General features: G+C 39.1%; 1 protein-coding gene across 1 annotated transcript; it reads left to right on the top strand.

The window, feature by feature from the left end:
• Window positions 1–10,912: 10,912 nt before the first annotated feature.
• Window positions 10,913–19,325, top strand: MLANA (melan-A). The gene is made up of 6 exons (XM_034411256.2): window positions 10,913–11,010; window positions 12,127–12,181; window positions 12,993–13,087; window positions 14,518–14,614; window positions 16,214–16,318; window positions 19,002–19,325. The coding sequence occupies exons 3-6, from the start codon at window positions 13,014–13,016 to the stop codon at window positions 19,068–19,070; spliced, it is 345 nt and encodes a 114-aa protein (XP_034267147.1). The 5' UTR covers window positions 10,913–11,010; window positions 12,127–12,181; window positions 12,993–13,013; the 3' UTR covers window positions 19,071–19,325.
• Window positions 19,326–21,600: the final 2,275 nt, after the last annotated feature.

The raw sequence follows: 21,600 nt of genomic DNA on the forward strand, positions 1-21,600 counted from the left end.
CTCCTTCTCATCCGGCCACCCACTCATAATGATAGCCTTCAGTAAAGCTACATCAATATCTGTGTGCTGCCTAAGCTGACATAGCCGCTGATTTGTGACATTAAGATAGTCTGCTTGATTAACTTCAGCGAAAAAAGTTTGTTCCTGCTGCAACCAGCAGACTGTCTGATGCTCATGTTCTTCTCTGAGTGTCATCTGATCTAACATAGCCCTACTCAAGGTATCACTAATATACATTTCACGTCCAGGCTTGTAGACCACATTAAGGTTGTAATTCTGCAAACTAAGCATCATGCTCTGCAGCCGTTTGGGAGCACACAAAAGGGGCTTCTTGAATATGGCTATTAGCAGCTTGTGATCAGTTTCAGCTGTGATTATATCCCGGCCATAAAGATAATGATGGAAATGCTGGCAGGCAAATACAATACTTAAGCATTCCTTTTCAATTTGCGCATAATTCAACTCGGCAGAAGAGAGCACTCTGGACGCGTATGCAATCGACTGACCTTCTTGCATTAGGCAACATCTTAGGCCATTTTTGCTCGAATCACTTTGGATGGTAACAGTCTTTGTAACATCATAATATTTTAACACTGGAGCAATAGTGACGAAGCATTTTATCTCCTGTACTGCCTGCTCATGCTTGGGAAGCCAACGCCAAATTGCATCTTTGTCCAGAAGGCGTCTCAATGACTGACACACCTCCAATAGGTGTGGCAGAAATTTTGCTAAGTAGGTAACAAATCCAATAAATCTCTGCACAGATTTAACATCAGCAGGTGGTGGCATCTCCACAATGGTTCTAATCTTATCTGGATCAGCTTTTAAACCTCATGAGGACAAAATATGCCATTGGAAGAGGACTTTGTGCACCTTAAATTGCAATTTCTTTACACTGAGCCTTAACCTCACCTGCCTGCACCGATCTAATAGTGCTATTAGCTTCTCATCATGATCATGCTCAGCTTCTTTGTCTGTTTCACCATAACCAACTATAAGAATGTCATCAGCTATTGGCTCAATTCCACTGAGCCGACTCAATAATTCGTGCTGCTTTCGTTGATACACCTCTGGTGTTACAAAAACTCCAAAGGGTAATTTAAGCCATCTCTTTCTACCCCATGGGGTCCAGAACGTAGTCATATAGCTACTCATTTCATCCAGTTTACACTGTAAGAAGGCATATTTATTTATTTATTTATTTATTTATTTATTTATTTATTTATTTATTTAGTTGCATTTCTATGCCGCCCAACTCCCAAGGGACTCTGGGTGGCTTACAACAAAGAATAAAACAATGCAACAATATCCCATACAAAAGTTAAAAGAAGACATTAAAACATTAAAACGTTAAAACGTTAAAACACATACGCTCCAATTTGTGGCCGGGTCTCACAAGATCACTATAACGAGATCAATGGTCCCAGGCCTGCCGGAAGAGCCAGGTCTTCACTTCATCTAGCATCAACAAGCGTAAAAACCTGTGCTTTGGGTAGTTTGTTCAAAATATCATTGAGGGATCAATGCAAATTCTAATCTTCTCCAACCTTCTAATAACAACCATGTTGCTTATCCAATCAGTGGGCTCAGTTATTGATGTAATATGTCCTTCCGCCTCATACTTATTCAGTTGTGCTTCAACCTGCTGCTTAATAGCTATAGGCATATTGCGTGGTGCACTTTGTACTGGGGAAATAGTAGGGTCAAGTTCAAAATGAACCTCTCCTGGAACAGATACTATGGGGCCCTCAAACACCTCCTGGTATACTTGGAGGATTTGCTGTTTTGTCAATGGCCCCACCAGAGATTAAGGGGGGGAACTCACAACATTGTGTAGCTTGGCCGGAATGGTAAACTGCATCAATCCCAAACACTCACATGTTGATCCTGACAATAATGGTTTCTGATCAGCTTCCACAATCTCAAATTTTCAAGTTTATAAATATCCCCACGTATGCTGCATTCTGTTTGAAATAGGCCCAGTGCAGGGGTGGGTTCTACTTACCTTTTCTACCAGTTTGCAACAGGGCTGTGCGCGCTCTTCTGCACATGCATTTTGGTGACATCAGGGTCAGTGGGCGGGGCTTCCCGCCAGTTTTACTACCGGTTCTATAGAACCGGGGTGAACACAGGGCAACCCACCACTGCCCCAGTGAGTTCATTAGTTCTCCTGAATATAACTTCAATTTAGTACTGCTAGGCTGAAGATGTATCTCGGGTGCCAGTTTCATTTTGTCCTTTAGACTCATAACATCACAGGTTGCACCTGAGTCCAGCTGGCAGGGTTGAATTATGTTGTTAAACCTGAGATTTACAAACCATTTTTTGCCCTTGGAGTGTATTGTGCCGATACATTCTTTCCTATAAACCGCATCAGTGATAAACACGGACACATCCTCCTGAGATGCATTCTCAGAGTCTGACATTTGCTCAAGTGTTCCTCACTTCCCTTTTCCGTGCCTGACACACTCCTGCAAAGTGATTTAGCCTCCCACATGCTCTGCAGGTTTTCCCATATGCAGGGCACTGCTCTATCTCTTGTATATGCACGCTGCCACAATATGTGCATGCTATTTGATTGTTTACAGATGAACTATAAAACTGCCTTTTATGCTGGTACTTGTATTGATAATTCATCATACTTGGCTGTTGTTTAGAGACTGTATTAACATAATCCTTACTCCGCTCTAGGACTCTCAGCCGTTTGTCAGTAAATTCTATAGTCTGACACATCTCAATTGCTGCTTGTAGGCTTAAATTATGCTTCCTCAAGAGACAGCAGCGTGTGCTTTCACTAATAATGCCCAAAACTATTTTGTCCCGAATGAGCTCGTCCCTTAAGGGGGCATAGTCACAACTGGCTGCTTTTTCCTTTAAGCATGTGACAAAACTATCTATCATTTCATCATCTTCTGGCTTACAGCTGCCAAATATGTATCTTTCGAAAATAACATTTTTGAGAGGTCTGAAATAAGTCTCTAAAGCATCTAGAATAACTTTGGTATCTCATTCTTGCTCCACAGAATGGGTTACATTGTGTCTGTAGATATGAAAGATTTCACTGCCCATCAATCTCCTTAATGTGGCAGGTTGAACTGCTGCCAGCTTATCATCCAAGCCTGTAGCTAAAGCATAATCTTTGAACTCTGCCCTGAACCTAATCCAATTGCTGCCGCAGTCTCCACTCACTCTCATGGCCTCAGGTAGAGGTATACTGTTAGCAGCTGCCATGCTTCCACTGCTTAGCTTTCGGGAATATGCTTCGAATGTATCAGGAAGACATGGATTCAGACTTCTGACACCATGTTTTAAGTAGTTTTAATCATGGAAGGATGCCCAACAAGCCATCATTACAGGTATATATCTACATAAGACAGGAACTGGAAATACCTCACAGGAGCATCTGAAGACAGCTCCTTGAGAATCAGGGAATACATCTCATCCTAACTAATCCTGCCAAGACTGCAGACATAACCACTCTAACAATGTCCACAGAACCGGTAGTAAAAAAAATTGAATTTCACCACTGATGTTACCTTTCCTACCTATGATGTTACATAGTTTGGCTAATGAACCATCTGCAAGAAAACAAGAAAGCTCAGTGAGCACCAAGGACCCCTCGTTTCAACCCTAAGCTACAAATATTTTTTTTATCGGTATCAGAAAGCAGGGATGAACAACCAATCAACTGCAAACAAACAGTAACCAATAGTCTAATCAAGGAATTACCAAGGAGAAAACAATACCTTCACCAAATCTGACAGGGCAAGCTACTGTCTATAAACAGAGCAAACCCCACTGCCTTCTAGCATTGAAGATGGTACCTAGCCAGGTAATCTGCAAGAAAACAATCCAGTTTAGAGAGTACCAAGGACTCCACAGTCAATAAAAAATTTGGTTTACCAGCCACCTTTTCTTATTAGTTCCTCAAACTTGTAGAGGTTTAAAATCATTACCAAATAGTAAACCTATCTATGGTGACAGATTACAGGTAGTCCTCTATTTCCAACCATTCATTCAACTACTGTTCAAAGGTACAATGGCAAAAAAAAGTGACTTACAACTTGCACTTATAACTCTTAAAGTATTCCCAGGGTCACATGATCAAAATTCAGGCACTTGGCGGTTGCCATATATTTATGAGGGTTGCAGTGTCCTGGGGTCATGTGATTGCAATTTGTGACCTGGGGGGGGGGGCGCTTCTGACAAAGTCAATGGGGAAGCCAGAGTTATGTTCTTAACAAGTGCAAGTGATTCCCTTAACTACCATGATAAAAAAGGTCATAAACTTGGGTATGACTCACTTAACAATTGCCTTGCTTAACAACAGAAATTCTAGTCACAATTGTGGTCATAAGTGAAGGACTATCGGTACAGAAAGTTTCTTGACACCCAGAAGACAAAAATTTCACTTGAGACCTCAGTTCACTGACCGAATAGTGCTACTTCATAAGCTGTGTGAGTTACTAGTGGGTTTCTAGGTGCAATTCAAGGCATCGGTGGTAATTTATAACATCCTTCATGACACAGAGCTTGGGTATCTGTAGGACTGCCTTCCCCCAATTACTTTTGTTCATCTCATAAGATTTAACAAGCTTGATCAGTACAGTATGTGTCAGGTCCCATTCAATAAAGCAATGTCAACTGATACCACCTAGGAGGGACTCTTCTTCCATTGCCCTGCTTGCTCAGTAGAGTAATTCCCTCTTCATATTCCTCTCAGTTCCTTAATGGCCCCGACCTTGTTGGCTTTTAGAAAGGCATTTAAGATCTGGGCTAGGATAGTAGGTATGAACCAGAAGTGGGTTTCAACAGGTTCTGACCAGTTCTGGAGAACCGGTAGTGGAAATTTTGAGTAGTTTGGAGAACCGGTAGTAAAAATTCTGACTGGCTCCGCCCCCATCTATTCTCTGCCTCCCAAGTCCCAGCTGATCGGGAGAAAATGGGGATTTTGCAGTAACCTTCCCCTGCCATGCCCACCAAGCCATGCCACACCCACAAGGTCACACCCACAGAGCCAGTAGTAAAAAAATTTCAAACCCACCACTGGTATGGACCCCACTAATCACCTTGTCTGGTGGGTGAAACTGAAATTTGCTGAATAAATAAATATTTGATATTGCTTTCCCCCTCAGTGCAGCTGCCTTTAATTGTTATTGCTTTAATCTTTTAAATGTCTGTAGGCCATCCAGACACAGGCAAGTGGGCACCTTAGAAAAGTGCTCTTGAGAATGTTCCAGGCACCTATTGACTTATACTTATGATGGCTGCAGTATCCCGGGGTCATGTGAACACCTCTTGCGACCTTCTGACAAGCGAAGTCAAAGGGAAATCCACTTTTGCTTAACAACCGTGTTACTTATTGAATAAATGCAGCGATTCACTTAACAACTGTGGCAAGAAAGATTGTAAAATGGGGCAAAACTCACTTAACAAATGTCTCACTTAGCAACAGAAATTTTGGGGTCAATTGTGGTCATAAATCGAGGATTACCTGTATTTGTTTTCTAAGATGCCCAATGGGAAAATATGCTGATTACATTTAAATAGTGGAGAGGAGTGAATGTTTATCCTACTTATCAAAAGCTAACTAGAACCCAAGAGTCTAAGAAGAATGCTGCTGGATACACAATGCTTCTTCTTCAATTACGCTCCCTAGTGGTATTTAGAGGGATAATCAGATGCTGTCCCTAGCTGACTTTGGCTGACTGAGAAAGCAAATCAACTGGACTTAAGGGTAGTCCTTGAGGTATGATCCTAGTGGAGTCTGCCCATTAGAGTCATAAGTCAAAACTGTCATAAAATGCACCAGACTCATTTTTATAACCTTTTAAACTGCTTGTTAAGTGAAACAATTGGGTCATTATGTGAATAACGATTGGGCTTGCTGCTTCCTTCAGTTCATTATATGACCTCCACAATTGTTAAGTCAACTGAGACGCTTGAGAATTTGCAGGGCTCATCAATGTGGAACCTCTGGAGGAACCGTTTCTGTCCGATCATCAGCTGTTCTGGCAAGATGAGGCAGCCCTCCACCTCCAAACTGCAATGCCTCCAGGCAGGTGCCCAGATTTAAATTGGGGCAGGGGAATGAATTTGCAGAGATTCCCAGTGTGGACCCTCTGGACAGTACTGCTACCGCCTACCCATCAGCTGTTCTATAAGCAATCTACAGTAGTACACAAATCCTCAAAGCAAAAGCAAATAAACAACAGAAGTGTAGAATTATAAAGAACTTTAGAGTACCTTTACTTTCTTTACGTTTGCTGGCATTTCTGCAGTAATCCCCAAGTACATGTAAACAAACACAGAGTACTGAAGAATGCAAAGGGATTTTATGCAAGCAATTTCAAAATACATGCAAACAAACAGTACAATAGAATGAAAGGAACTTTACAGTACTGAATATACTTTCTGTAGACACTCCGATATTTCTCAAAAGCAATATCAAGGCAAACACAAGCAAACCCAGTAATGAAAAAAAGCGTTATCTTTGTGCAGTACTTACAAACAAACACAATACTTTAATAAAAAGGAATATGTTATAGTACGTAACAAAGGCAACTACAGTGCTCCAGACAACAGCAATGAAAGAAGCAACAAGGGCAGCAAGGAGAGATTCACCTACCTAGTCCTCCAGGGGGCAGCAATGAGGAGAAAAAAAAAAGAGCATGACAGCTGCAAAGTCTCCAGATCTTAATTGGTAATGTGAGCAGGGGGGAAAAAAACTACGCATGACTACATGGACCAGGGAAATCTTTCCCTGCCATAACCGCAGGCAGCTTTTGAGTCCGAAAGAGAGATCACAGGACTAAAAATGGCTATCGCTTCCGGTGTGACTAAATCCAGGGCATATGCAGAGGCCTCTTGTTAGTTGCAATTTTGAAGCCCTGTTGTAAGTCCACTTTTGGGGTGCATTTGTAACATCGAGCAGTCCTATCGTACTTTGAGAATTATCTGTATTTGTACGGGAAGTTAAGAAGATATCCCAGTTGATAGGATAGACTTGTAATTAAAAATATCCTAGGAGACATGGCAAATCAAGTAAACTAAATTGAATTAAATGCAACTTAAAAGCCTTTACATGTATTTGATACTAGATACAGGTAGTCCTCCATTACAACAGTTCATTTAGTGACTATTTGAAACGGCAATGAAAAAAGTGACTTATGACTTATTTTTCACACTTATAACTGTTGCAGCATCCCCATGGTCACATGATTTACATTTGAATGCTAGACAATTGGTTCATATTTATGACAGTTGCAGTGTCCCAAGGTCATGTGATCACCTTTTGCGACCTTCTGATAAGCAAAGTCAATGGGGGATCCAGATTCATTTAAGAATCGTGTTAATAATTTAATGACTGCAGTGATTCACTTAAGAAATGTAGCAAGAAAAATTGTAAAATGGGACAAAACTCACAATAAATTTCCCTCTTAGTGGCATAAATTCTGGCCTCAATTGTGGTCGTAAGTCGAGGACTACCTGTATTGAAGCCCTTATATAGCATTAAAAAAAGATCTTTAGAAATTCATAAATTTATTTCTCAGTAAACAAGTTATCAATCTTTTTTTATAATTGTTTCATGGATACTGTACACACATCTCCAATACTAGATATAAGTTAGTTGATTCTTCCTGGTATGGTAAAAGCTGCCAGACATTAACAATGATGTATGTTAAATAACAAAAGAATTTCCATTTCCTTTTTTAGAATTAAAGGGAATATAATTTTAAAAAATTGAGAAGCTGCAAGGAGATCTTTTGCAGGGCCACTGATGCTCTTAGCCATCACAGGAATACCTGCCCCCTTTTGATTTTAGTGTAGCTTACCTCAGAGTAGGCATGGACAGAATTACCTTGTTAAGCCTACCTAAGATCAGGTTGAATAATTCAATATTATGCTCCCTCTTATGAAATGGTCAACTTGGTTGACTTTGCATTGGTAGTGATTTCTCACTGCACCTAAGAAAAGCAAACCACTGACATTTAGAATATTAAATTCTCTGAATGTTAAATCAGCCCCTGGCAAGATATGAACGTATTAGTTATATTGTCACATGGGTTATTTGTGACTATGTGCTGTTAACATTAACAAAGAACTGTTTATCAGACCAAAAAATATCAAATAACTTATGAATGATCTCTTTTATTTGTATAAGCGCTATATAAGTGATATTAGAAGTATTATGTTTAAGAAATAGGATTTTATATATGGGGGGTTAAGAATTTTTTTTTAGGGGGTGTTAGTTTAATGATTGGTTATGCAATTTAGTTTATTGTTAAAGGTCAATAGAAATACCTTGTGTTCTGCTCTGGGAAGTCGGGGAGGGGGAGGGGGGTTGGGAGGGGGGGTTATTGTTTGTTTTAAAACTTTTTCAATAAAAAAAAAAGAACTGTTTATGTATACGTAAACCAAATCTGGTCCACATTCTTTTATGAGAGTTGTAAAACACAAAAAGCTTTCAACAGTACCATAAACACTCACCAATGAGGAAAATCATTTTTGAACATTAATGCCAACTCCCAGAGCTCGTACTAAAAGTTCAAGAACTGAAAATGATACCAACCGACCACTCAGTGGTTTGAAACCTTTGTGCTTTCATCGTATGTATGGATCATCTGTGCAAAGAGACTATATAGCTGCCAGGAGTCACTTCAATAGCAAGGGGCAGCATATAAGTTAAATTGAATTAATTAATAATATATAGCTAATTATATGTTATAGAGCAGGAGTGTTAAACTGGTGGCCCGTGGGCCAGATGCGCCATGCGCAAGCCATGCCCACCCCAGTCTGAGAAGGGAAAAAACATCATGAAACATCACATGATGGCAATGTGACGCTGCCAATGCTGGCAATTGGGAGCGAATCATTGGCCCCCACAGAGAGGGCTCGCAACTTGGGCGTCCTCCTGGATACACAGCTGTCTTTAGAAGAGCATATGACGGCCGTGGCCAGGGGGGCTTTTCATCAGGTCCACCTGATTCGCCAGTTGTGTCCCTTTCTGGATCGGGACTCCTTACGCACAGTCACTCAGGCGCTCGTCACTTCCTGCCTGGACTACTGCAATGCTCTCTACATGGGGCTCCCCTTGAGGAGCACCCGGAGGCTCCAACTGGTGCAGAATGCGGCTGCGCAGGGGATTATGGGAGCAAGAGGGCGCTTCCATGTGATGCCTCTCCTGCGCGAGCTGCATTGGCTTCCAGTGGTCTTCCGGGTGCGCTTCAAGGTGTTGGTTACCACCTTTAAAGCGCTCCATGGCATCAGACCTGGGTATTTGTGAGACCGTCTTCTGCCGCCGATAGCCTCCCACTGACCAGTACGCTCCCACAGAGGGACTCCTCAGGGTGCTGTCAGCCAGGCAATGTCGGCTGGCGACCCCCAGGGAGAGGGCCTTCTCTGTGGCAGTACCTGCCCTCTGGAACGATTTGCCCCCAGAGATACGAAGGATACCAGATCTCCGGGCCTTTTGCCGTGCCCTAAAAACTTTTCTTTTCCATCAAGCAGGGCTGTGTGAACCTGCCCCCCCCCCTTTAACTCTTTTTAGCTTCTTAGCTTTTTAAGTGTAAATTGGGTTTTAATTGGATTGTTTTAAACTGTGGGCCAAAGCTGTATAATTCTTTTAATTGATTTTAAATTTTGTATTGGTATGTTTTTTATCCTTGGCTGAGCACCGCCCTGAGTCCAATAGGAGAAGGGCGGTATATAAATTGAAATTAATAATAATAATAATAATAATAATAATAATAATAATAATAATAATAATTGACACCTGTATTATAGAGAAATGTCTGTAGTTCAGCTGAACTTATTCCCATGTAGAAGTGGACAGAACTGAGCCTTGCAACTTAGATGTATTTGTTTGTTTTGCATCCCATCTTTAATTTAGGAGCCTAAAATGGCACAACTAGGGCTCTTATTTCCCCTACAACAACTGTTCTACAAGATAGGTTGGTCTATCTAGCTAGAATGAAGTCCAATACATTCAGCCTTCTTTGTGGCTGCTAATTGTAATCTGCTAATAAACAGCTGATACAAAGAGAACGCTGTCAGATCACAGAGCATAATTATTTCTTCCATCCACTAGTCAGTCCCAGTTGGAGTACAGTGTTCAGTTCTGAACACCACAGTTCAAAACCGACAGTGACAAGTTGGTTATAGAGATTATAAGGGGTCTGGAAATGAAGCTTTGTGAGGAATTGGATAAGTATAATTTAGGGAAGAGACAGCTGAAAGGAGATACAGTAGCAGTTTTCAAATATCTGAAAGTTGATCATATGGAAAAATTAGTTGATATACCCTAAAGCAGGGGTTCTCAACCTTTTTTTGTACATAGCCCCTTAGTTTACCTCTGCGACCACCCCTTTATAGTCCCTATTAGCCAGGAAAAGGTACTTTACGGTTTTCCCTGTTTATGACGTTTAATACTGCATCTTAAATAAGACTGTGGCCTCTTAAAAATATGGCCCACCTTGAGAACCATTGCCCTAAAGCAGCGGTCCCCAACCTTTGCGGCTTGGCAGCCTAGCTGGGAGGGAGAGGGGAACCAGGCCACATGAATGGTGGGCTGGTGGTAGTGGGCCGTGGCCCAGGGGTTGGGGACACCTGCCCTAAAAAATCAGAACCAATAGATTAAAACAACAAGAAAACAAGTTTAGGCTACTTGCAGCCAATAGCAATAGTGGCTACCATATTATAGGGTCAAAACAACCTTCTCCAGCTTGTTTTCTCTAGATGACTTGGGAATTTATCTCCCAAAATGCCCAGACAGATCATCTGGAGAGCATTAGGTTAAGAAAGATGATTTAGTATTAAGTTGTTTAAACTAGTGGGGGAAAAGCTAGACTGAGGAATAAAAGCCATTTTATAGCTAAATCATGCCAATTATAGTGTTCAAAAGCTGCATTGCCAGGAATTCACTCGTGATAGTCATGAGAGTTAGCTAATCCTAAGGAAAAATGAGAAAACCTTTCATAGCTCAGCCAGACCCTGGAAGTATAGGAACTGGTAAGACTCACAATATTTGTTTGCTAGGTTTTATATTAAATTTCAGGTCTGTAAGATTCTTTATTTCTGAAAAATAAATTTGATGCAATTGGTGGAGTCATTATTTTAGTTCAGTGCATAATTTACTACTTTGCTATTAAAGAATACCACACTTTTGTTTTTAGACTATTGTGAAATCAGATTTTAGTGTTTTAAAATTTAATATTAAAACTAACATTCTATGTACATGTAAATAGACAGTCATCAAAACTAATGAATGTTTATGGTACTTTTCTTTGTTGCTGCTTTTTAATTGTGTGATCTTTGTTTGAAATAAAGTTAAATGAATGAATGCTGTTTTGATTCTTATCTTGCAGAATGTTAGCCTGTTTACTGCCTTTAATTGGATTTACATAGTGTAATTGCGGCTAACCGAAAGTGTGTATTTATTTGTCTAAGGCTGAAGTCATACAAATTAGATTAAACCATTCAGCTTGATTTAGTATGGATGATTAATTTTCTTTGGGTATTTATATAAATGACAACAAAACAAATCCATTAAAAAGTTTGAGAGATCATGACATTAGACAAAGCATATCTTAACAAAGCTCATTACCACTTCTTGATTACAGGATATATACAAAATGAAATGAGTGTATTTCTGTTCAAGCTATGGATTTTTTGCATGTTCCTTCACTGTAGTTCCTCCTATATCTCCACATCTGCTCAAGCCACTTTCTGGATCAGACTTAGAGAGTACACAGAACATGCAAAAAGAGAGGTTCTGTTGAGAGATACCATACTTGTAGCATGGACATTTTATCTTGTCTATATGTATTTTATTTCCCAAAGAGACACACTTGTTCCACTCCACATTAAATATATTGTGTGATATGGTTGTAAAAACATCAGTCTGGTGCACTTGCCCCAGAGTTATTAGAAGCTGTATATAAGATATAAAACCAAGATCTGAAATCCTTTTACCTGTTATAACTTGAACCATATTTCTTCAGTTTATAAATAAAACGGGTTTTACATTCAGATACCATTGAAAATTGAATAATCTGCTCTTCACAGCAAAATTTAATTGCAAGATCTAACCTAGAGTCCTGTTTTTGTGTTTCTGATACTGATTAGAAAGCATTTGTCCAGCAAGCTTGACTTGATTGGCAGCTGCTCTCCAGTTTTTTCCGTAAGTAAAGGCCTTTCACATTCTTCTGTGAGTTGTTTCGTTTTTAATTGAATTGTTGCATTCTGTGGGCAGATCATATGTTCTAAGTATCACCTCTTTGAAATATGTAAACAGAATCAATCATTGTTTGTATGATCAAGAGAATTATCACATAAGCTTTCATTTTAAAATGAAAATAGCCTTCTGGGCAGAATCAAATTACCATTCTCTAAATAAGAGAGTGCAGTACAGTACTTTTTCAAAAGTACAAAGGCCATGTTTATAAGGAATCTGCACAAGCTCTAACAAGCACTTCAGAAAGCACCAGGCAGAAATAATGGGAGGAGATGTTTCTGTGAAAGCTGAGTGCCTTATTTCTCTTAAGGCCCAAGGCAAAATTACCATGGAGAGTTATTCTCAGCAACTGGAAATGAGGAGGAGCAAAAGCCTGAAGTAGCTGATAGAAATCATAGAATCACAGGACTGGAAGGGACCTTAGAGGTCTTCTAGTCTAACCAAGGCAGGAGTCCCACTCCTCACCACAGCACCAACCACAACATTGATAAAGCCTGCTGGATCATAGCCCTAATAAAACCTTGTTGGTGGAAAGGAGGAAAATAGTACTTTAAAACGGAAACATCTAAAGAGATTTTTAGATTTCCTCAGAAGGTTGGGGATGAGAACATAGCATGCTGCTGCTTGTGTTATACTATAGTTACATCAAAACACCTTTCATGCTGCTGAAAAGTAACACTATATTTTTGCATTTCATTTCAAAAATCTTATGGAAATATATTGTACAGACCAGGCATTGTTCTATTTGTTTTTTTAGGTGAGACCTGAACAAAACAAGATGCCTAGGGGAGAGCATTACCTAGATGGCAACTTTGGTAGGGGGAAGGGATATACTTCTCTTTCTCCAGAAGAGTAAGCATTTTGGGACAATTTTAAAAAAAAATTCATTGTGAAATATATGCTTTTCATTTGGGGAAAGGACAACAGAAGTGAGTGCTTTTCTTCTTTGTCCTTTTTTGACTCTCTGGTACTACATATGGTTCACTTGTGGAATTGCAGAGGCATGTAACAATTGCTACTCACTTTGTTGTGGGATTGAAAATATATAGCAAAATTTATGCCAGATTGTACTATGAACTAACTATGGGTAAACCATTTACCCAGCATTTCAGTACCAGGAAATGCAACTAACTTTTATTCGCATTTGTGTAGGATTACAGGCTATTTTATAGTGGTTAGTTGGTTATAGAGAGTAAGGAAGATGAGCCTGATAGAAATACGGGAGCTCTGTTGTCAAAGCAATGAAGGGAAAAACATGTTTTAAGTCCACAACACATTTGTAAGTTACTGAGATAGCATATCCCTATATTCACAAAAATATAAGAAAGGAGAGGAGATGCAGCAAAAATCATATTTGCAAGGTTCTCAATAAAAGCAGTTTCATCCTTCTTGATTTCTTGGTCTGGTCTACCAAGACTCTGGCAGACATTTCCTGATTTTTTTAAAATAGTTGCTAAATAATTCTATTTCATAAAATAAATTGGCATGCATGTCATTTATATACCATCTCATTGGTAATTTACAGCATATACAACAAAAATACAATAACCGAATATAAGATAATATAATAGATTATATAATACAGTGCAATAAACTAACATGATAGTCTGATCAAGGCCAGAATCTCCCTCCACACCTTTTCACATCTTCCTGTAGAATTATAGAGACAGATTAATAGAGATATTATAGTTAGAGGAATTTCAGTCGGTGGTTACCTCAACATCCAGTCTCTAACTTTGAAGAATAGAACATTGAATTAACACCTCCCTAACTCTAATCTAGTTGATACATTGGACATGAAATAACATGAATAAATCTATGACAGATGATGATTTGTAATTAAGATTAAGTTTGTAATCCTTAACCACAATTTAACCCATAGTTGGTATTTGAATGTTGCACTAGTCCTAACTACATAATGTCTCAGCATGTTATATGAACACTGACATGAATTTCACATTTGTAGAGATTCGAGTCTCCATGCACTGAACCAATTGCAGTAATCAAAAGTCCATCTTTATTCCTTTGTACCTAACTGATCATGAGTTTCTAGCATATAGTTTTTCATAGATAAATAAAATTTCTGAAATCATTTGAATATTAATACATTCCTTATAAAACTATGCATTTATTAATAAAGACTGTTATTTTATGTCCATTTAAATGATAAAGCTATATTTTGTAAAGCTTGAAGTCATTTTTTCTCTGGATGTACCTTTGAAATGTAGAATAGTTATTCCAGATCCTTAGCAGTAATTAGATTAATTTGTCTTTTTCAACAGGGCTACAGGTATTGGAATTCTAATAGTTCTTCTTGCAGTTTTATTGATTCTTGGCTGTTGGTGTTGTAAAAGGCACAGTGGTTATAAAAGGCTTTTGGTAAGAATAAACTGCCTTCTTATTGCATTATTTATTAGACCCATTTCTTTGAACACTGTTTAATTTCTACAAAATATGCTAAACTCAAGTCTACTTAGAATCTATACCATCTGATTCAGGTGATGTTCCTCTTTTTCCTTGATGCTGTACAATAAAAATATTCTGTAACCAATCATTGCCAAAGGAAATACATTCTGGTCTGGAGCTTTTTAAGAATCCTTTTATAATTACATTCACACAATGTCCTTAGCTGGGTCAGCTACAATCTTGTTCGCTACATTTGGGCAACATGGGTAGCTCAGTTAGCATGAATCTTGACTGATTTTGTGGAGAACGTGTTCAAAGTTTTGTTATTTACTTTTATCAATTTAAGTGGCTGTCCATCTCACCAATGTGACTCTGGGCAGCCCACAGGAATTAAAACACATGGAAATGCAATGTGTGTGAGTGTGTGTGTGTATAAAAATATTCCAACTGACTAATCAAAGGGATTCCCCAATGCATCAATCACCAATAGTGTGAACTTGACTCTCCTAGTCTCTTGCAGGGATAATAACCAGGTCTTCAAGGCTTTTTGAAAGAAGAACAGTGTTGGGGTCAGCCAAATCTCAAGGCAGTATGATACTAGAGTGCAGGTCCAACTATTCTTTGGGCCCATTATATGACAAGAGCCTTGATAGTACAGAGGTTTAGTGCACCCTGTAATTAACACAGCTGCCTGCAATTTCTGCTGGTTCGAATCTCTCCAAGGCTCAAGGTTGACTCAGCCTTCCATCCTTTCTAAGGTAGGTGAAATGAGGACCCAGTTTGTGGGGGCAATAAGCTGACTTTGTATAAAACATACAAAAGAATGAAGGCTATTGCTTAACGCATTGTAAGCCGCCCTGAGTCTCCGGAGAAGGGCGGTATATAAATCAAATTAAAAAAAAAAAAAATCCCAAAAAGATGGATCTGGAGCATGCTCCTCTGGTTGACCTGATGTAATTGATAGGAATTGTGTGAATAAGGCAGTCTCTCAAATGTGCTGGCCCCATGCCATGTAGGAATTTGTGAGAACGGTAATAAGCAGTACTTTGAATTATACCTGGAGCAAATTGGAAGCCAGTATCTGGGATGGTACAACAAATTAGATTCAGTCATAAATCAAATTTGATTTAATTAATAACATGTTGAAATAATGATTACTTCAATATATTCAATAATTTCTTGTTGCTGTAATATGAAAAATCATGGTTTGCTGACAAATTTGGATGGGTCTCTGAGAGCTGCATCCAAATTTTAAAGAGATCTGAACCACAGGCCTTCCGGTTGAGAACATTTGATCCACACTAAGCCTGAATAGCCACTGATGCTAAACCTGGGCACAAATTCAGCTATGAGTTGAGTTACTCAATAGCCATGGGAAAGTTAATCATTTTGCATTAACATAATCAGAGTGTATTATCTCTTCTTGATGAAAAGTGTTTCTAAAGTTGCAGTATGTTTTCTTCCTTGCATTTCAAGATCCCTTCCGTATCTCCTTTTCTATTCATTTGTTTGATTAATACCCTGCCTTTCTGTTTTGCTGAACTCTTTCTAATATTGATCTTTGTGCCAAAGAGTAAGAATTTTGGATTGGCCTCTCTGACCACCTCAGAAGGCAGAAGCTCCCTCAGTGACTCCAAATTGCCCTTGCGGGAATACACCAGCAGCTATAGTCATGTGGTAAGATGATTGCTTATCATTACTTTTGATTAATGCTTCAGGAGGCTACAGTTTAGACAGTCAGTTTAAAAAGAGAGTTAGGAGAGATACGTGTCCTAAAATAAGAATGGGCTGGATATAGATTGGATGAAATAATATTAAAATAAAAAATGAAGTAAAAATTCTGTCTGCATTCATTGCTTCTAGCAGGCAATACATATTATATACCTGTGTTTCCCTGAAAATTTTATTTTGGACCCCAAAATAAGCACTAGGGCTTATTTTCAGGGGGTGTCTTATTTTTTTCCCATTTGGGGAGGCCCATTTTTTCTATTTGCTTGCAGTTGCAACGGGGGAGGAGGCCAAGTGACACATTGATGCCATGGCCATGAGGTGAGGCCGGAGGGTGGAGCTGCCCCGCACCCTGCCTACCTCAGGGCCCCCACAGCCAGGTTATTCATGACCCAACACCTGCCTCGCCTTGGGGCCGTGGCCACAACACACCCTCGGCCTCCTGCTCCATTGCGGCCATAAGCATGTATAAGAAGTGGTCCAACAGCCACGTGGGCTCCTGCTGTGCATGGCTGCCAGTGCTGCTACAGTAAGGCAGGTGTGCACACAGCTGCCAGTTGCTGCTGCAGTGAGGCAGGTGTTAGGGTGTGGATGACCTGGCTGTGGGGGCCCTGAGGTAAGTCAGTGTGGGGCATGTGGGGCAGCTCCACCCCCCCCCCACCTTGCCTTGTGGCCACAGCACTGCAAGCAACCAGATGGAATGGGTGGGCAGCCAGCTGTCCAGGCTCTTAGTAGAGCTTATTTTGGGGAATAGGGCGTATATTAGGCATAAAAACATGCTAGGGTTTATTTTCAGGATATAGCTTATTTTCAGGAAATGGCTATGAAGAAAGCTTGTGCAAAATTGACATCCAGTCCCTTCAGGCTTACATTTTAGTTATAAACATGTTTCCATTTTTATTGAATATATTCAATTACCACTGTTGATTATCCAATGGTGATCAAAATATTACACTTATTTTCCTGTTAGTAAACTACTTACAGATTTGTACTGCAACATAATTTCATCTGACTCTTTGATGAACTAGGGAGCAATTATTTTCCCTCATTTTGTGACTGTGCCTTTGGGTTTTGACTTACAGAAAAATAGTCCTGGAGAGCCAAACACTGCTCTGTACACACAAATATTCCCTTTTGCCCTTTTGGGACTTGACAGAAAGAATGAATGTTTGGGGAAGCAGACCCTCCAGAGTTTTCCTTTTAGAATATTCACACATGGTAATCTTCTACATTCACAGTGGTTTGGGGACGAGAGAAAGAGAAGGTCAGGATAGGAAAAAGAAACAGATTTATCTAAGTGGCCAAAAATTAAAAAAGTTAGTTCAATGAGACATCCTTGTACTGTCAGTCAAAATGTATAAACACTGTATTGTACATTTTGACTAACAATATAAGGATGTCTGACTGAACTACTTTTTAGCCAAATCATTTGATCTATTATGTAGAAATTATGTTAAAAACTTTGAATTCTAATTCAGCTATGTTGTTACTAAATTCATTTTTGAAATTCCTTTTTTTAAGCTGCCACCTTGAGGTCAGTGACAAGATACTCTGGGCACTTGAAATATTTTAGGGATAGTGGGCGTCTGTCCTTTTTGATGTCAATTATATCCAATTAATTTATTATTTTCTCTAGTTTATCTAGTTTGTGCAATGGAAAAATTAGTAGATTAGGTGCTCTAAAAGATAGAGATAAATCTGGACAGGGTCTCTATGATTGTATCACAATGGCATTCTGTTGCTTGGTAAGTGGTTTATGTTTCTTTTACAAAACCAGAGGTCTACTATCCAAGGCCCATGAAAAGGAGAAGTCATTGCCCAAGAATGGACTCTTAGCTATATTTATGATGAATATGAATGGTTTTATGTGGGACTTGGGGCAATTAGCGACGTCAACTGTTGGTCTATTCTGTAGAACAGCAGTCTCCAACCTTTTTGGCTTGGTGGGCCTGGCGGAGGGGGGGAGGGGATGGTTCTGTGTGAGTGGCAGTTGTGTGCATTCATGCACGGAATTCCATTTGTTCAAGCGGCCATTGTGCACACCTGTCACACAACTGGAGCAGGCTGCTTGTGCATGTGGAGCTGCATGTGCGTGCACATGCTCGCCTGCTGCATGTGTGGCCCAATTGCAAACAGGCCACCACAGCCTAGTAATGGGCCACAGCTCGGGAGTTGGGGACCCCGATGTAAAAGCTTATTCCTGGGAATCAGCTTTTTAAATTTAAAGGTTGAATATTGAACGTTGAAATCTTTCATTTAAACACTTGGTTGTCTCTTAGATGAACAAAGAAGCATAATTTTATATTGGAAACCAACCAATAGTACACACACACACACACACACACACACACACACACACATCCAGCTACCATCCAGTACACAAACTATTTCCTACAATGAATGCTTACAACAATTGATGAATATGAATCTTGAAATATATGCAATAATATATTACTTGCATAACTCCTTGACATATTGACTGCTAAAAAGTAGCACAGTTGTGTCTCTGGAAATTAATTATGGTGGGGGATTATTCTTCGGAAACATTTTTACATTAGCATTGGGAATTTTGAAGTTTTACTTTTCTATGCATATTATTAACTTCTCCCTTATTCAACTTTCATTGATGCAGGTGCCAGATGCCCCACCAGCCTATGATAAGAGCTCCAGCAGCCTGTTGCCACCACCATATGCACCATAAACAGGAGGAATTACTTAAGTGCTTGCTTACTTTAAGTAATTTCTAGGAGCATCTGGGAGAGAAAACACGAGCTAATATGAATATTTCAAAAATACTTGCTTAGAAAAATGTAACTGTCCTCTTTTGCATGAAATGCCTAAGATGTTGAAGCTGTAGCCTATGTATCTTCATTTTATATATCTTCATTCAATATAAGATTAACCTTAACATGCTATTTCATTTTTATATATATAATAAATATTACAAAAAACAAAACCAGTATTCTTGAAATCCATGACAATACTAACTAAAAGAGAATCCCAAAGGTGCTTTTTCAAGAGGCAACTGGACTTCTTTCGTTTTTCTTTGAAGACGTTTCACTTCTCATCCAAGAAGCTTCTTCAGCTCTGAAGAAGCTCCTTGCATGAGAAGCGAAATGTCTTCAAATAAAAACAAGAAAGTCCAGTTGCCTTTTGGAAAAGCACCTTTGGGACAATCATGACCAGGATGACTGAGAATCTCCATAAATAAAAAGGGAATTTAGTTAACCTTGGATGATTTAGAAAATTCATCAGGATTGTGGAAACCACTTGGGAAATCCAGAGCTATGATGTAAACTTGGAAATAGACATTTCCTTGGAGAAGACAGTGAAAAACACTTCTACATTTTGCAAGTTGTCTAAAGAAAAATAAGATCTGAAATTATGGTCTATCTTCAGTCCAATCTGGTATATAATGTGCACATATTCACTTTCAAGATATGGTTGTAGTCCTTTAGGGTGAAAAAACTTTTAACGATCTCAGAATATGTCTTCCTGCTTGCCTTTTTCCTTTGGTAGTCCTCGACTTATGACCACAGTTGAGCCCAACATTTCTGTTGTTAAATGAGACATTTGTTAAGTGAATTTTGCCCTATTTTGCAATCTTTCTTGCTTCAGTTAAGTGAATCCCTGCAGCCTTGGCGGCACAGTGATTAGAGTGCAGTATTGCAGGCTACTTCTGCTGCCTGCCGGCTGCCTGCAATTTGGCAGTTCAAATCCCACCAGGCTCAAGGTTGACTCAGCCTTTCATCCTTCAGAGTTTGGTAAAATGAGGACCCAGATTGTTGGGGGCAATAAGCTGACTCTGTAAACCACTTAAAGAGGGCTGTAAAAGCACTGTAAAGCGGTATATAAATCTAAGTGCTATTGTTATTGAGCCCAAAATTATGTTGTTAAGTGAGAATTTGTTAAATGAGTTTTGTCCCATTTTATGACCTTTCTTGCCACAGTTGTTAAGTGAATCACTGCAGTTGATAAATTAGTAACCTGGTTGTTAAGTGAATCTGGCTTTCCCATTGACTTTGCTTGTCAGAAGGTCCAAAAGGGGATCATATGATTTTTGGGACACAGCAATGGTCATAAATATGAACCAGTTGCCAAGCATCTGAATTTTGATCACCTGGTCATAGGGATGCTGCAATGGTCATAACTGTGAAAAATGGTCATAAATCACTCTTTTCAGTGATGTTGTAACTTTGAAGGGTCACTAAATTAAGTGTTGTAATCAAGGACTACCTGTACTGGGAGAAAGAATAGCTAGGATAACAGCTTTGGAGAGGGAATTAAGTAATTAACTATCAACATTATGCTATTTTGAAACCCTATTCAGAATAATTCATAACAAAATATTGATATATTCTCAAAATGAAATGGAAAACAAACAATTCAAATATTAATATGAAAGAAATAGCGCAATTAATCAGGTATTAAAAGGCTCCGGAAACAATCATTTGCATTTTATTTGGAAAAGCTGCTAAAAATATGCTCTTCATTTTCTAGATTCTTCAGATTTTGTTACAGTAGGATTTGTTAAAGGTCTGCTATTATAGTTTTGTCGGTCTTTCAGCAATTAGATTCCCGCAAACTCACACCCTTATGTGAGAGTGGTAGATGAGGGTACTGGTAGGAACATTCAGGGACACTATTGGTTAGATGACAACGTTCAGTCGCCTTTAGTGTCCATATTTGTCAGCATTTTCACATTAATGAACTTTGTGTGTGGATGGCATTTTCTTGTTCTATATTCCATGGTATTTTGCACTGGTGTCACATCACTGTTGCATGTCACATATACCACTTAGGGGCTTTTTAAAAAGAACATTTAAAAATAGCTTATTAAATAAATATGCATTTAACTTTGCATCTAAATCTGGCAATTTTAATTCAAATTTGGATACTTAAGCTGCCGTCGGTTATATATTTAGGGGTAATTGAAGTGCTTGATGAATACCTACCTGTTTGATGAACGATCTAACTGGTTATATTATAGATTGATAACCTTTTCATTATTGTAAAATTACCATATAGGATTTGAATCTCGAACATAAAACTCCACTTTATTAACTCTCTCTCTGTTATGCCCTCTTAAGCAATCTAAATTGGGTCACTTTTAGCAAAAGAACAAGTTACAATGTTCTCTGCAGCTAGCAAAAACCTGAGGCAACAAATCTGGAAAATTGCATTAAGAAAGGATTAGTTATTATTTCCTGGACACGAGTTTGTTTTTAAGA

This window comes from Pantherophis guttatus, chromosome 2, assembly GCF_059756535.1.
Source record: "Pantherophis guttatus breed Tessera chromosome 2, ASM5975653v1, whole genome shotgun sequence".
NCBI classification, from domain to species: domain Eukaryota; kingdom Metazoa; phylum Chordata; class Lepidosauria; order Squamata; family Colubridae; genus Pantherophis; species Pantherophis guttatus.

Coding starts and splice junctions, on each gene's coding strand:
- MLANA (XM_034411256.2), top strand. CDS start 13,014: ATGCCTAGGGGAGAGCATTACCTAGATGGCAACTTTGGTAGGGGGAAG. Junction 13,088..14,517: donor ACTTCTCTTTCTCCAGAAGA/GTAAGCATTTTG, acceptor CTTTTTCAACAG/GGCTACAGGTATTGGAATTC. Junction 16,319..19,001: donor CCAGCAGCTATAGTCATGTG/GTAAGATGATTG, acceptor TCATTGATGCAG/GTGCCAGATGCCCCACCAGC.